The following is a 13,040-nucleotide window of genomic DNA, read 5'->3' on the forward strand; positions in this document are numbered from 1 at the left end:
GTGTTCATCGGATCGGGTTCGAACATCTCTTGTTCATCATAATCATACTCATCATCCACAATCATGTTATGGAGGATGATGCATGTCATCATAATGCTCCGAAGCATCTCTTCATCAAACATACAAGTAACCTCCCTAATGATTGCCCACCGAGCTTGGAGGATACCAAAACATCTTTCCACATCTTTCCTATAACCCTCTTGATAGGCGGTAAAGTATTTTTCGTTCTCCGATTGGGGATGAAAAATTATTTTGATGAATATTGTCCACCTCGAGTAAATTTTGTCTACTAGGTAGTAGCCACCTAAGTAGATGGTATTGTTGATTTCATATGTAATATGAGGGGATTGACCTCTCAACACATCATTGAACACCGGGAATTGACTGAGCATGTTAAGGTCTTTTTTGAGATCCCGCAACTCCGAAAAAGGCATGTCAAACCTAGGTATCGAATGATGCAACAACTTCCAGAATGATACTTTTTTGGCCCTTCCTATTCTCATAATATCCATGTCAGGCAGTTGGACAATTCTTCCACTGCTAGTGCATGCTGTCGATGCTTCCAATCATGCTTGGGAAACCTCGAGCCTCGACTTTTTGTAGAAGCCTTTGGAGGTCCCTAGACATAGGTTTGCGAAGGTAATCCCTAGTGTAGATAGTTTCGATTGCATCACATAATCTCACCAAGCTCTCTAGGATAATAGATTTCCTCATCCTAGCAGTCTCATCCACCTGGTCTGCAGATGTACCAAACGCCAAAGATCTCAGAAGAAGTCGTAAGTTTTTGCTCTAGAAGAAGACCCAAAACCTGAGTAGCATCGTACTTCTAAACGAAGTATGTGTTGCAATTGCAAACATTATGCATGTTTTTATTGAACAAATGGGGTTGCATTCTATATCACCCTATAAAAATCAAAATTAGAGTACAACGAATTTGGGATAAAGTAATCTTTCAAGAGATTCTTACCTCAAGAGTGCCTACGTTTGTCCATGTTCGGGTCACGGTCGGGTTGTGAACCATGGTGGCGTTGGCTTGATTGATCAAGCATACCCACTGCCATGGCACTTGATCATCATCTACTTGCCACTCCTTTTCTTCTTCAACATGTTTAAGCATTCTTTCTTCATTTTCTCGCTCGGCCCTCTCCAACAACCTCCTCATGTAAGACATTGAAAGTAGAATGTGTTTTGTAAATATGAGAAATGAAAGGATAGAGAGGATATGGATGATTACTGTCAATTGTAGCAACTAAAAATCTTATTCGAAATCTGAAATGTGAATTTTATAATAAATATGGACACGTAACAACTGAAATCCTTATCCGAATTAATCGTTAAGTATAAAGAATAAAATAAATTTAAAGTGAATAATAATTGCCATTTGCCATAGTAATGGGTGGAAACCCAACTAGCATTTTGCAAGGACTCGCACTATTCACATAAATAGTAACAGACCATTTCCTTTTACCATGGCAAATGGGTAGAAATGCTAGTAAAAAGTATTAAAAAAAACAAAAGGGAAGTGGGAAAATCAACACTCTTTTTACTATAATACCACCTATCTTAGAGTATCAGACAGTGTCTCCTTAGAGCAATTCCACCGCACCACCCAGCTCGAGCATGAAGGGACCTAGGCCCTTCAAGTTGTTTCTAGCGATACAAAATAGCCTAGGCAAGGTGTGGGCTCCACCAATCCTTGGCCTGAAGGCAAGAACAACTCGAGTATTGCTGAGGTCTATGACGTCCAGAATGAAAACAAATTTAGAAAAATAGAAATAAATTCTGAAAAAATAATAACAATTTCGAATTTTTTATTTTTATAAATACCTAAATATTCTTCACTTTCCATACCAAAACTCTATACAAATTCTATGATATCTCATGAATACCTCTGGGTTGCCATGGCAATGAGTGAAAAACCAACAAAAAAATTGATAGGACAAGTACTATTCATATGAATAGTAACAACACTTACCTCCCCTTACCTTTTGTCATGATAAATGAGTGAAAATGTTCTTATCGTTCCTACCTCTTTAATGCAAGAGGTATTTTAGAATAAAATTTGTGAAAAAAGAGCTATTTTAGCCAATTTCACCAGAAGGAAAAAACAACCCCAAAATTATAAAACCGAATAGAGGGTTTTTTAATCTTTTGGCTGTCAGAAGAAACTTCTTTTTTCTCTTTGGTCGAATCTCTCTGATACTTCAGTCCTGAACTCTCTGAAACACCACCACCATCACAGGCACAGAGAGAGAAGAAGAAGAAGAGAATGGCCACAGCTGCTTTCAACTTAGCTCTAAGAAACCCGTCGACTTTCATTCTTCCAAAGTCTCCAAACCCTACAAAGCTTAGGGTTTGCACTCTCAGATGCTCCTCCGCCACCGCAAACGTGGTCCCAGGTACTGCGAGTACTCTTTCATTTCCCTCATTTCAATTGTTGTTCTTGGTTATGCCAACTATTCCAGCCCATTAGTGTGCCTCAGGGTTGAAATGTTCTTTATCTGAATTTTTTTTAATTTTTTAAAGATTATATTTAATGCACTGACAGTTAATTTCACAGTAATTGTATTGAAGGGCAAGTAGATTGGGTGCCATGGTAATTTTAATTGAAAATAAATATACAAAATGATGGTTTTGTTTGGTTAAACAATCCACAATTCAGCTATGTAATTCTTGTTCTTATGTTCAGAAAACATGTTTTGGATGAATAAACAATCAGTTGAACTGCAAATTTCGGCATCATATGTGTTGCACATTAGGATTTTTTACATTCTATGTAGAAGTTTCAAGAGTTTATAATGTTAGATGTTGTTAGTTCCTTACTAATACGGGGTTAATATTGCAATGGTTTTTTTAATCTTTAATACCGAACTTTCTCCCTTCCCATTTGTATTTTTCATCGTTGTTCCACAAGAAAATCTTAGCATGCTAGACCCTTATACTTTGATATCTACACTTCATATTATTTTTTATGATTTAGGTTTGTCAGAGAGACCTTGGAAGACTTCAGATGCTAGACTTGTGCTTGAAGATGGTTCAATCTGGAGAGCAAAGTCATTTGGTGCTTCAGGAACCCAAGTTGGTGAAGTTGTATTCAACACATCCTTGACCGGGTAAGATGACTTAATGGTGCATTTCCAGGAATTTATCTTAACATGTCAACTATCTTGTCACTTTCTTTCTTGTGGGATTTAGCTGCTATAATACAAGGGGTTTCTCAACCTTTCACCATGGACCCTCCTATATTGACTTGAGCAGTATATTTACTTGCACGAGTATTTCCTAGTCTTTTTGAAAGCTATTGCAATGTTAAGTTATTCCAGCAATTACTTCCCTACTATGGTATCATTTCCTTTTCCTGATTTAGTTGATTCATTGCTAAAGACCAAAAAAAGACGGAATTTGAGTCATTACCATGGTGCCGATGTTCATAATTTTATAATCGAGTGCTCAGGCCTGTGGTTTTCCCCCACGTGGTCTGGGGTTTGATTCATCAAGATAGCCTAGGTATTTGCTAGAGTTTCCTGCCTCCCAATGATTGTTGGGTTCCGCATGAGGCCCCAGTTTTGAGTTCAAATGAGCAAAGTGGGTTGGTGGGATTTCTGAGTATATATAAATAAATAATAGATATTTGTGTGCCCAAGGGTATAGGAATATGGAGAGGTTGATTTTACATGTTGTGGCATGTTTTGATTTCTCAGACTAGTTGATTTATTCCTTCCTAGGTGCAACATAGACGGAATCTGAGTGATTATTGAGGAGCTGGTGTTGATAGAGCAGCTTATGTTTTCCTTTATACATGTAGATATATTTTGAATTTTTTTTAATAAATTTTTTCAACCAACAGTAATAGTTGACTCCCAACTATTCTATGGGCCAACAAACATGCATGATTTCCCCGTATTGGTAGAAGAGATATATAGGCTCCATGTCTTCTTAACTGGATGGCATTGCCTTTTAATTTCTTCCTACTACATGCACATACCAGGCACTCAATCCTGAAACACACCCACCACACTTGTTGTTAAGGGAAAGGAGGGTGTTGTTAGGCCCATAGACCATTGGCTAGCAATTGTTGTTCAAATGAGTCAAACTAAGTGCCAAGTACCTTCCTGCACATTACATAGTTGTGAAATGTTCTTTCCTACAAGCCATGGTTTCTCCACCTCAAAATGTGTGAATATGTTAACTTGCATGGATACTGTCTATTAGTCAAATTACTACATAAGTCAGTCACTAAATGTTTGAGTAATTATTGAGTCGTCTGAGTACAAGCTGACCAACTTATTGAAATATTATACATCTCCTGTCTTTCTTCCATCTGAAAGTGAAGATGATAAATATTGTCATTTTGTTACATTGGAGGGAATAAAACCCTTGCCCTGTCCAAATCCTAACTCATTATCCACCCACCACTTGGGCTAACCCCAAGGGCTTGAAGATAATCACACTTTGGGTAAAGAAGATCAAGTGCTTGCATGAATGGAAGTAGTTACCACGGCTTTGGTTGGGTTGAATGTTTCTAGAGTTGCTAAGAACATACATGGCGTCTGATATATGGGCATTCCACATTTATATGCAGGTATCAGGAAATTCTTACAGACCCTAGTTATGCTGGTCAATTTGTCCTGATGACAAACCCGCATATTGGAAATACTGGTGTGAATTTTGGTAGGTTGGTTTTTCCTCTGTCTTAAAAATTTTGTTGACTTGGATATGTGAATTCTCATATTGATGGGTTCCCTTTCAGATGATGAAGAATCAAAGCAATGCTTCCTTGGTGGTCTAGTGATCAGGAGTTTAAGCATCAGGTATGCTTCCTTTTGCTAACTTTTCTGATTAGCTCTGCTCACTTTTTTCAGTAAATTGGTTTTGTTTATTGTGTTGCATGTTTTGCAGTACTTCAAATTGGAGATGTACAGAAACACTTGGTGATTATTTAGCCGAAAGGAATATCATGGGAATTTGTAAGTTAAACCAGGCTGTAATCTTTTTCTGAATCATGTTAATTGGTGTGATATGCTTTATCTGTGCAACTTCTGACTTTTTCTTTTGATGCTGGCTGATTATATAACAGATGATGTTGACACACGTGCTATCACCCGCAGATTAAGACAAGATGGAAGCCTTGTTGGTGTTTTGAGCACAGAAGAGTCGAAAACAGATGAGGAATTATTAGAAATGTCTCGATTGTGGGATATTGTTGGTAAGGATCTCATGGAGTTAGTTAAAGAAGTTGGTAAATATTGCACAGCTAATGGCTCATGGTTTTAATTTAATTTTGCAGGGGTCGATTTAATAAGTGGTGTGTCATGCAAGGAACCTTATGAATGGGTGGATAAAACAAATTCAGAGTGGGAATTTAACTACAGTGGAAGAGATGGAGAGGCTTTTCATGTAAGTTCTCATAAAGTTCTATTTGAATTTTGAATTACTAAATTGTTGCCCCGATGTTGCCATGTTGGTAGTTTGGTCTTAATTTACTCTTTTTCTGTGTATGGATTGAAGGTTGTTGCATATGATTTTGGAATCAAACATAACATACTTAGGCGCTTGGCTTCCCATGGCTGTAAAATTACTGTTGTGCCTTCAACATGGCCAGCATCAGAGATTCTTAAGAGGAAACCAGATGGGGTTCTTTTCAGCAATGGCCCTGGAGACCCGTCTGCTGTTCCGTATGCTGTTGAAACAGTCAAGGAGATACTTGGAAAGGTTCCTGTTTTTGGAATTTGCATGGGTCATCAATTGCTTGGCCAGGCATTAGGTGGTAAAACATTTAAAATGAAGTTTGGTCACCATGGAGGAAATCATCCAGTACGTAACCTTCATAGTGGACATGTTGAGATCAGTGCTCAGGTAACTAAATCACATAAGTTTCTTTTAAATAGAATGTGACAATATTTGAGTACTGTTATATTTGAATAAATTTGAAAGAACTCAATTGGCATCTTGAAGTAAGCATGCCAAGTGATAGGTAATACTGTATATTCTGTCTTAAGCTTGTTGTGCTAGAATTTGTTTTCCTTTTTTCTTTTTTTTTTGTAGTTAATCATATGAGTTACATCTATGAATTCAAAAACTTTTTCTGCATTTTCTTTTGTGGCAGAACCACAACTATGCAGTTGACCCTGCATCACTTCCAGAAGGTGTAGAAGTCACTCATGTCAATCTCAATGACGGAAGCTGTGCTGGTCTTGCCTATCCTGCACAAAACATCATGTCTCTTCAATACCACCCTGAAGCATCCCCAGGACCTCGTGATTCAGATTATGGTAATGTGAATTATGTTTCTATTTTACAATTATCAAATACACTGGTGCAAGGGGAAGGTAGAGCTCATAGCATGTGATTTTTTGCCTCGTCTTCTTCGTTGCTAATTTTCTTGCCCTACACACCCTTTTCCATTTCTTTCTGATGGTGCATGCGTACTGTATTGACATTAAGAAACCGGTATTGATTAACGGAACTTTTTACTGCAGCTTTTGGGGAATTCATAAATCTGATGAAGAAAGTGAAAGTAAATGCATGAAGGCTATGCCCCAACTTTATTGATGGATGACATGCCTAAGGTAGCGAGGGCTCGAACGGTAGTTCAATAATCGATCTACTGCTCTTATCTATTTGTTTTGCGGGTGCGGTTTCAGGTGCAGAAAACTAGTGAGGAGTGTGCTTCCCACCTTTTTCATTTTGTAGCATCGTGATTTTGCTAGTGGTTGTGAAGTAAAAAAGATTTACGTTGCTTAGACACCCAGTGAAATTTATAAAACAGCATTCCTCACTTGGAGTTGTATAATTATTACCCAATTGGTTTTGTTTTGTTTGCTTTCTTACGCGAATTGGGGTTAAATATAATGGTTATTCTATAGATGATCGCACACACATCTATGAAAATAAGTTCATGCATTGACTGCAACCATCCAACTTATCAGAACTGTCCTTCAGTAATTGTCCATCCGCCATACTATTATGTTTACAGTACATCAACCTAAAAAGAGAACCCCAAACTGTGAACATCTCCCCAAGACATGAGCTCTCCCAACCCGTCAAGTCTCCGGTTGTGGACGGTGAAAGCATTGGAGAGAGTAGGCCTGAGATTGTATGACTTTGCGAGCGTGCCACTATTAGTAGTGTTAAACCCTAATAAGCTTGAATAAGAATTAACTTGCACACCAAGAAACTGACTTTGATCAAACAATTTTCGAATTGAATGGGAAAACTAGTTCCATTTAGTTCTTTTTCATGACTCATGACAAATGATGCACTATAGTCAAGCAATGATAACAGTCGAGAAATAATGTCATAACTTGCACTATGGTCAAGCACAACGCCTTCAATTGATGCAAATCAATTGGAAATTGATACGAGAGATAGATCTAGCAGAGAAATTATCAATAAACTGGCTAGCCTTGAGAAAGGGATTAGGATTTGTATCGAGTTGATTGTTGAAAATTTGTGTCTTTGGCATTAGCTATCTCCTCCCTTTCACATGATTTTTACCCTATCAAGAGAGATCATAGTCTATTAGGTCACGCCTTTGTGAAGATCAGATCGTAATCTTTTAAAATCAATTATCTAATTGATTTGCGCCAAAAATGAGCATGAATTATCCTTGATTTCCTAGGTAATTATTAATTAATAGATAATTCCATTTTTAGCCATTTAAAATAGCCCAAGGAATCCATCCACTTCAAATAACGAAAACCCAAGCCACGACTTGGCCCAAATGGGCATTAATTTAAGATGAAAAAATCAGGCCCCAACAAGAGCACACAACAAATTTTACAGATCATACACGTGAGAGATACCATCAAGAAAAAATATGAAATTCCAATATTCAGCACGAAACTACCTACAATTTTAAGAATTTTTAGTTAAGATGGGGGAAGGGGGGAACATTTCAGCGCACACAACAAATTTTAGAGGGCACGCACCTGAGAGATACCGCTAAGAGAATACTAAATCTTAACATTCAGCACGAAACAATTTAAAATTTTAAGGATTTTTAGTTAAGAAGGGGGAAGGGAGAAACTCACACACACAAATACCATGGAGGCTTACCCCATGACCACCTGAGAGAGCAGCACACCAAAAATCAGAGTCAATCCAACTAAACACTGTACTAGGGTGGAGAGTAAAAAATTATTGAACCATATCTCATTTGGAGGCTCCAAAGAGACGATTTTATGTTCCATTAGTTACGAATAGCTTTTTCATCAACTTGTGTGATTTTTTCTGCCTTTAATGGTTGAGGTTCACTTTGTTAAAGTGATAGTAGGTTTAAGAAACATAACATCTGAGGGTGTAGTCAGAAAATAAATTTTAATTTAAAAAATTCTTTGGCCTCACAAAAGTCAGTTCATGTTAGGTTGAGCCAGACTTCTCACGTTAAAAGTTCAAGGAGAGGTGGCATTAAAATTTCTCAATTTCTTATTTGAAATCCTCAACTGAAATGAAATCCATACAATTAATTTGTTTTGCTAAAAAGGACATAATATTTGATATTCAAATCCAAATACAAATGGCCTTTACATTTTCTTCACTTTTATTTAGGATCTTGATGCCAACACCGTGCCCTCCTCCAAAACAAGTTTTTCACTTCATCCACTCTAAATCTAAACCCCAACACACAAAAATTATTCCATTTCTGATACCGATCATCATAAATTTTATACCCAAAAATATAGGTACTGTAGAGATCGCCATGCTCTGATTCTTTGATTCGCGGAAGCGATCATGCATCGAGTTTGTAAAGGAAGTATGGTACAGATTCGAATTTCATTGAGGTTAACTCATGAAGGAAGTTAACGTTCCACTCTAAAACCAAGCTCGAAAAGGAGGTTTCTTTTGGGAACTGAGAAGTTAGCCGGTCATGTTAACGGAATAAATGCCTCGGTTCCAATCTCATCTTCTTTTTGATATTTTCTTTTTTTCTTTGTATTTGTTAGAATATTTGAGTGGTAGGTACACACAAGTAGTTTCAAAGTGAAGTATGCATAAAGACAAAATTACAAAAAATTAAGAAATAAAACCCTTGGCAGGTCTCGCATACAATTGGCAAATGGCAAGCCCATCCATTCGTTTGAGGCCAAGGATTCCTTGACAAAATAAAACCCTGACCACGAACAAAAACAAAACGCCAACACACCTCAAAAGAACCAATTCAAAGCACAGAAGAGCCAAGATTCCTCTCAAGCTTTCAAGCCAGTATTTAAATATAATTTCCATAGCAGTTTATGACCACAAACTGACACTACCATAAAATTTCAGATACAATAAAGCTATTAATATTAATGTTCTCAGGAAAAAAGACCGTCAAATATAGAACAAAAGGGAAATAAAAAGGAAAAATGGAAAAAGGAAAAAAAAAAATGAAAAAGCATCCCAATCACTCTCCTGCTACAAACATCCTACTGAAAGAGATGGTTGAACCAAAGATTAGGTAAGGCGAGGATGGATTTCGACTGATTTTCTGCCCACCACATATACAGAACACCATTGCCATTGCAAGCAAAGCCTCTCACATGGATGAAAAGCTATGATACATCAACATCAGAATCTACTCCGTCCTTCACTGACCCCACCTCAACGCATATCGTTGCCAACCAAACTGACTTCACATGACACGACACGAAAATCCAACTAAATTGAAAAATAACTCACCATCAAAACATTTGTAGAACTCAGAAGCACTTCCTGTGGACAATGGATGGGCCAGACTCATCGTACTCACCCTTGGAAATCCACATCTAATTAGAAAAGAAAAAAAAGCATATCAGTCTCAAGCAAAACTATATATAGCATAGGAATAAAAAAAAAATGAAGGAAAGGAAATCATAAACAAGCAAGAGATACAACAATGATGATCACCTGCTGGAAGGTACTGAGGGATGCAAGGATGGACCCTCCAATCCAGACACTGTACTTTCTCTCTGGTGGAGCCACAACCTTAATCTTCATGCTGCTAGGAGCAAGAGCAGTAATCTCCTTGCTCATCCTGTCTGCAATACCGGGGAACATAGTTGACCCACCACTGAGCACAATGTTTCCATATAGGTCTTTCCTAATATCCACATCACACTTCATGATAGAGTTGTAGGTAGTCTCATGAATTCCAGCAGCTTCCATTCCAATGAGTGATGGTTGGAAGAGAACTTCTGGGCACCGGAATCTCTCAGCTCCAATTGTGATTACTTGGCCATCGGGAAGCTCATAGTTCTTCTCTACTGAAGAGCTGCTCTTAGCAGTCTCAAGTTCTTGCTCATAGTCCAGGGCAACATATGCGAGCTTCTCCTTCATATCACGGACAATTTCCCGCTCAGCAGTGGTGGTGAACATGTACCCTCTTTCGGTGAGAATCTTCATCAAGGCATCTGTAAGGTCACGACCAGCAAGGTCCAGACGAAGAATGGCATGAGGGAGGGCATAACCTTCATAGATTGGCACAGTGTGACTCACACCATCACCAGAGTCCAGCACAATACCTGTACAATGGGAAGCTCATTCAATGCCAGAACAATAATAATAAGATATCAAGATTCAGACTCAGCAAATAGTTGATACGAACCAGTTGTACGACCACTGGCATACAGAGAGAGAACGGCCTGGATGGCAACATACATGGCAGGCACATTGAAGGTCTCAAACATGATCTGCGTCATCTTTTCTCTGTTAGCCTTAGGGTTGAGAGGAGCCTCAGTAAGAAGAACTGGGTGCTCTTCAGGAGCAACACGAAGCTCATTGTAGAAAGTGTGATGCCAGATCTTCTCCATGTCATCCCAGTTGCTTACTATACCATGTTCAATGGGATATTTCAAGGTAAGGATACCTCTCTTAGATTGGGCTTCATCACCTACATAGGCATCCTTCTGACCCATACCAACCATAACACCAGTGTGTCGTGGTCGACCAACAATAGAAGGAAACACTGCCCTGGGTGCATCGTCACCAGCAAATCCAGCCTGCATAATTAGTCGTAGTATATGACAACGGTTTAATTAAAGCTTCAATTAAACTTCAATGCATAAAGAACACAAAAGAGGCAAATAAATGACACTTACCTTCACCATTCCAGTTCCATTGTCACAGACAAGGGGTTGAATGTCCTCAGCATCAGCCATCTTTTACAAACCTGAAACCAAGACATACAGAATTAATACAACAACAATATACTACATGAGTGAAACCATATCAGTGATCAAAATGCCATGCCATGTTCACTATCAAATATCTTGTCAGTTAATTTAGTTCGTGTATAACAAAAAGGTAATCAGTCTCATTATTCCTTTGTGCATTATAAGTCTCTTACATTTTCATTCATAAAGAATCACCTTAAAAAACCTCATGCACACTACTCCTACAATATGTTATTCAATTCAATACACAACACACTGATGAATACTGCCTAAAGTTTTAGATCCCATTCATCATAGCCAGCCAAAAGCAAACAAGACAAAATCAAACCATCACTACTATAAATAAAAAGATTTTTTTTCCATATTATCCCGATGGCTTAGATAGATTGCTACTACAATGCTCAATCAGCAAAATAAACATCTTTTTTTTTTTTCAAAACAGCTCACTCTAATACCTACTTCAAACACACTGTTTATCCTGGGTTTTTATTTTTCACAGGCAATGAAAAAGGCTTGCATGAGATTTAAATCTCAACCATCAGAGTTCAAATTCAATGCTTTCACTGAATATATGAACAAATCAAAGCATATCAAATTCCAACTAATTAAGATATACAGATCTAAAAGAAAAGAAAAACAGAGATATGCAAAACAAAGCAGATCACTAGCATTAGATCCAAAGAAGAGAGCACCAGATCAAACTTCAAAACCACCTCAATACAAAGAAATATTCAAAATCACAATCTACCAAAGCGATCGGTAAAAGAGACTACAGATCACTATGCTCATACAAGATTTAACTCCAGCAATCACAAATACACAAGAATCGGCAGCAAATCTTCCAGATCAGACACAAATGAGCTCCAATCTACTCGTCAATTACAAATCAAGCTCAATTTTCACCAAACAAAAAACAACACGCAGAGAATTTCAAACTACGACCACACAGAAATTGCAGAGATCCACTCAGATTACCTTGAAGACGAAGACAATCGAAGACGACGATGAAGAATAACCAAGCCAACCTCTGCAGACGAAGGCTTGGCTGTGTCTCTCTCTTCTTCAAGGCTGACAAGAAATGGTCGAAATGAAAACAGAGCAGAATTAGGGTGAGCCTGCAATGAGAGAGGGTCATATATATATATAGCTCCGGGTTTTGAAATGCACATGAAATTTGGACCAAATTAAATGTTGCATATTTTTATTTTATTTCCACTTTTTCTAAATTTTAATTTTTTTGGAATTTTATTTTCTGGGTGAAGAATCATTTCGACCACGAGAAAAGATAGGGTGACCTGGCTGACAGCCTTTTCTCCAAATCCTCCTACTCAACCCATGTTCTGTTCGATTGGGGATGTTGGTTTTTTTTATTTAATCTCAGCCGTTTGATCTGCTGCTTCCGCCTCTTGATTGCCACGTCAGCTTCCGGTCCGTATGGTTCGCGTCATAATTCAGAATCTCCGCGGTTGTATTGGTCTGTCCTTGACATTAATATCCATTGCAACAGGTGCTGTTTGGCTTAGCTCGGCTCCCTAGGCTCGGCTGTTGCCTTTTCCGGGGATTTGGTGGGTTTCCTTGCTTCGACTCAATCGCGCGCCGGCCAGTTTCGCACCAAAACACTTCAAATTTCAAAATCAATGCAAACCAACCAACCAATTTAACGAAAATTAAATAAAATGAAAAAAAAAGAATAATCTACTCTTACATTCAGATTGTATCTATACCACCTTATGTGGCGGATGAAAACACATCAATTAAAATTAATTTAAAGTTTTCTTAACTTGTATGATTTATTGACACTTTTTAATTAATGTGATTGTCTAATCCGCACATAATATAAAAATGATATAAATAAATTACTCAAAAAACCACCAAATTTATTTATTTTACTACTTTTTAAAAAAAATT

The 13,040-nt window shown here is 37.8% G+C and overlaps 2 protein-coding genes across 2 annotated transcripts; one reads left to right on the top strand and one right to left on the bottom strand.

The window, feature by feature from the left end:
* Positions 1-2,108: 2,108 nt before the first annotated feature.
* Positions 2,109-6,865, top strand: LOC103332037 (carbamoyl phosphate synthase small chain, chloroplastic-like). The gene is made up of 10 exons (XM_008234730.3): positions 2,109-2,399; positions 2,981-3,113; positions 4,583-4,671; positions 4,751-4,811; positions 4,900-4,967; positions 5,078-5,206; positions 5,288-5,397; positions 5,509-5,856; positions 6,107-6,272; positions 6,480-6,865. Exons 1-10 carry the CDS (start codon positions 2,270-2,272, stop codon positions 6,527-6,529), a joined length of 1,284 nt encoding a protein of 427 aa, XP_008232952.2. The 5' UTR covers positions 2,109-2,269; the 3' UTR covers positions 6,530-6,865.
* Positions 6,866-9,182: 2,317 nt separating this feature from the next.
* LOC148920788 (actin-7) lies at positions 9,183-12,243 on the bottom strand. Its single transcript, XM_089051442.1, has 5 exons — positions 12,108-12,243; positions 11,058-11,128; positions 10,565-10,958; positions 9,868-10,481; positions 9,183-9,746 (listed from the first exon to the last, which is right to left on the bottom strand). Exons 2-5 carry the CDS (start codon positions 11,115-11,117, stop codon positions 9,681-9,683), a joined length of 1,134 nt encoding a protein of 377 aa, XP_088907568.1. The 5' UTR covers positions 11,118-11,128; positions 12,108-12,243; the 3' UTR covers positions 9,183-9,680.
* Positions 12,244-13,040: the final 797 nt, after the last annotated feature.

Source organism: Prunus mume, linkage group LG1, assembly GCF_029339155.1.
Source record: "Prunus mume cultivar Tortuosa linkage group LG1, ASM2933915v1, whole genome shotgun sequence".
Lineage (NCBI taxonomy): Eukaryota > Viridiplantae > Streptophyta > Magnoliopsida > Rosales > Rosaceae > Prunus > Prunus mume.

Excerpts from the sequence above, each read along its gene's own strand:
- LOC103332037 (XM_008234730.3), top strand. The coding sequence starts at position 2,270 with ATGGCCACAGCTGCTTTCAACTTAGCTCTAAGAAACCCGTCGACTTTC. Across the intron at positions 4,968-5,077 it reads AAGGAATATCATGGGAATTT|ATGATGTTGACACACGTGCT; the intron begins GTAAGTTAAACC and ends ATTATATAACAG. Across the intron at positions 5,857-6,106 it reads ATGTTGAGATCAGTGCTCAG|AACCACAACTATGCAGTTGA; the intron begins GTAACTAAATCA and ends CTTTTGTGGCAG.
- LOC148920788 (XM_089051442.1), bottom strand. The coding sequence starts at position 11,117 with ATGGCTGATGCTGAGGACATTCAACCCCTTGTCTGTGACAATGGAACT. Across the intron at positions 10,959-11,057 it reads ATGGAACTGGAATGGTGAAG|GCTGGATTTGCTGGTGACGA; the intron begins GTAAGTGTCATT and ends CTAATTATGCAG. Across the intron at positions 9,747-9,867 it reads CCCTCAGTACCTTCCAGCAG|ATGTGGATTTCCAAGGGTGA; the intron begins GTGATCATCATT and ends TTTTCTAATTAG.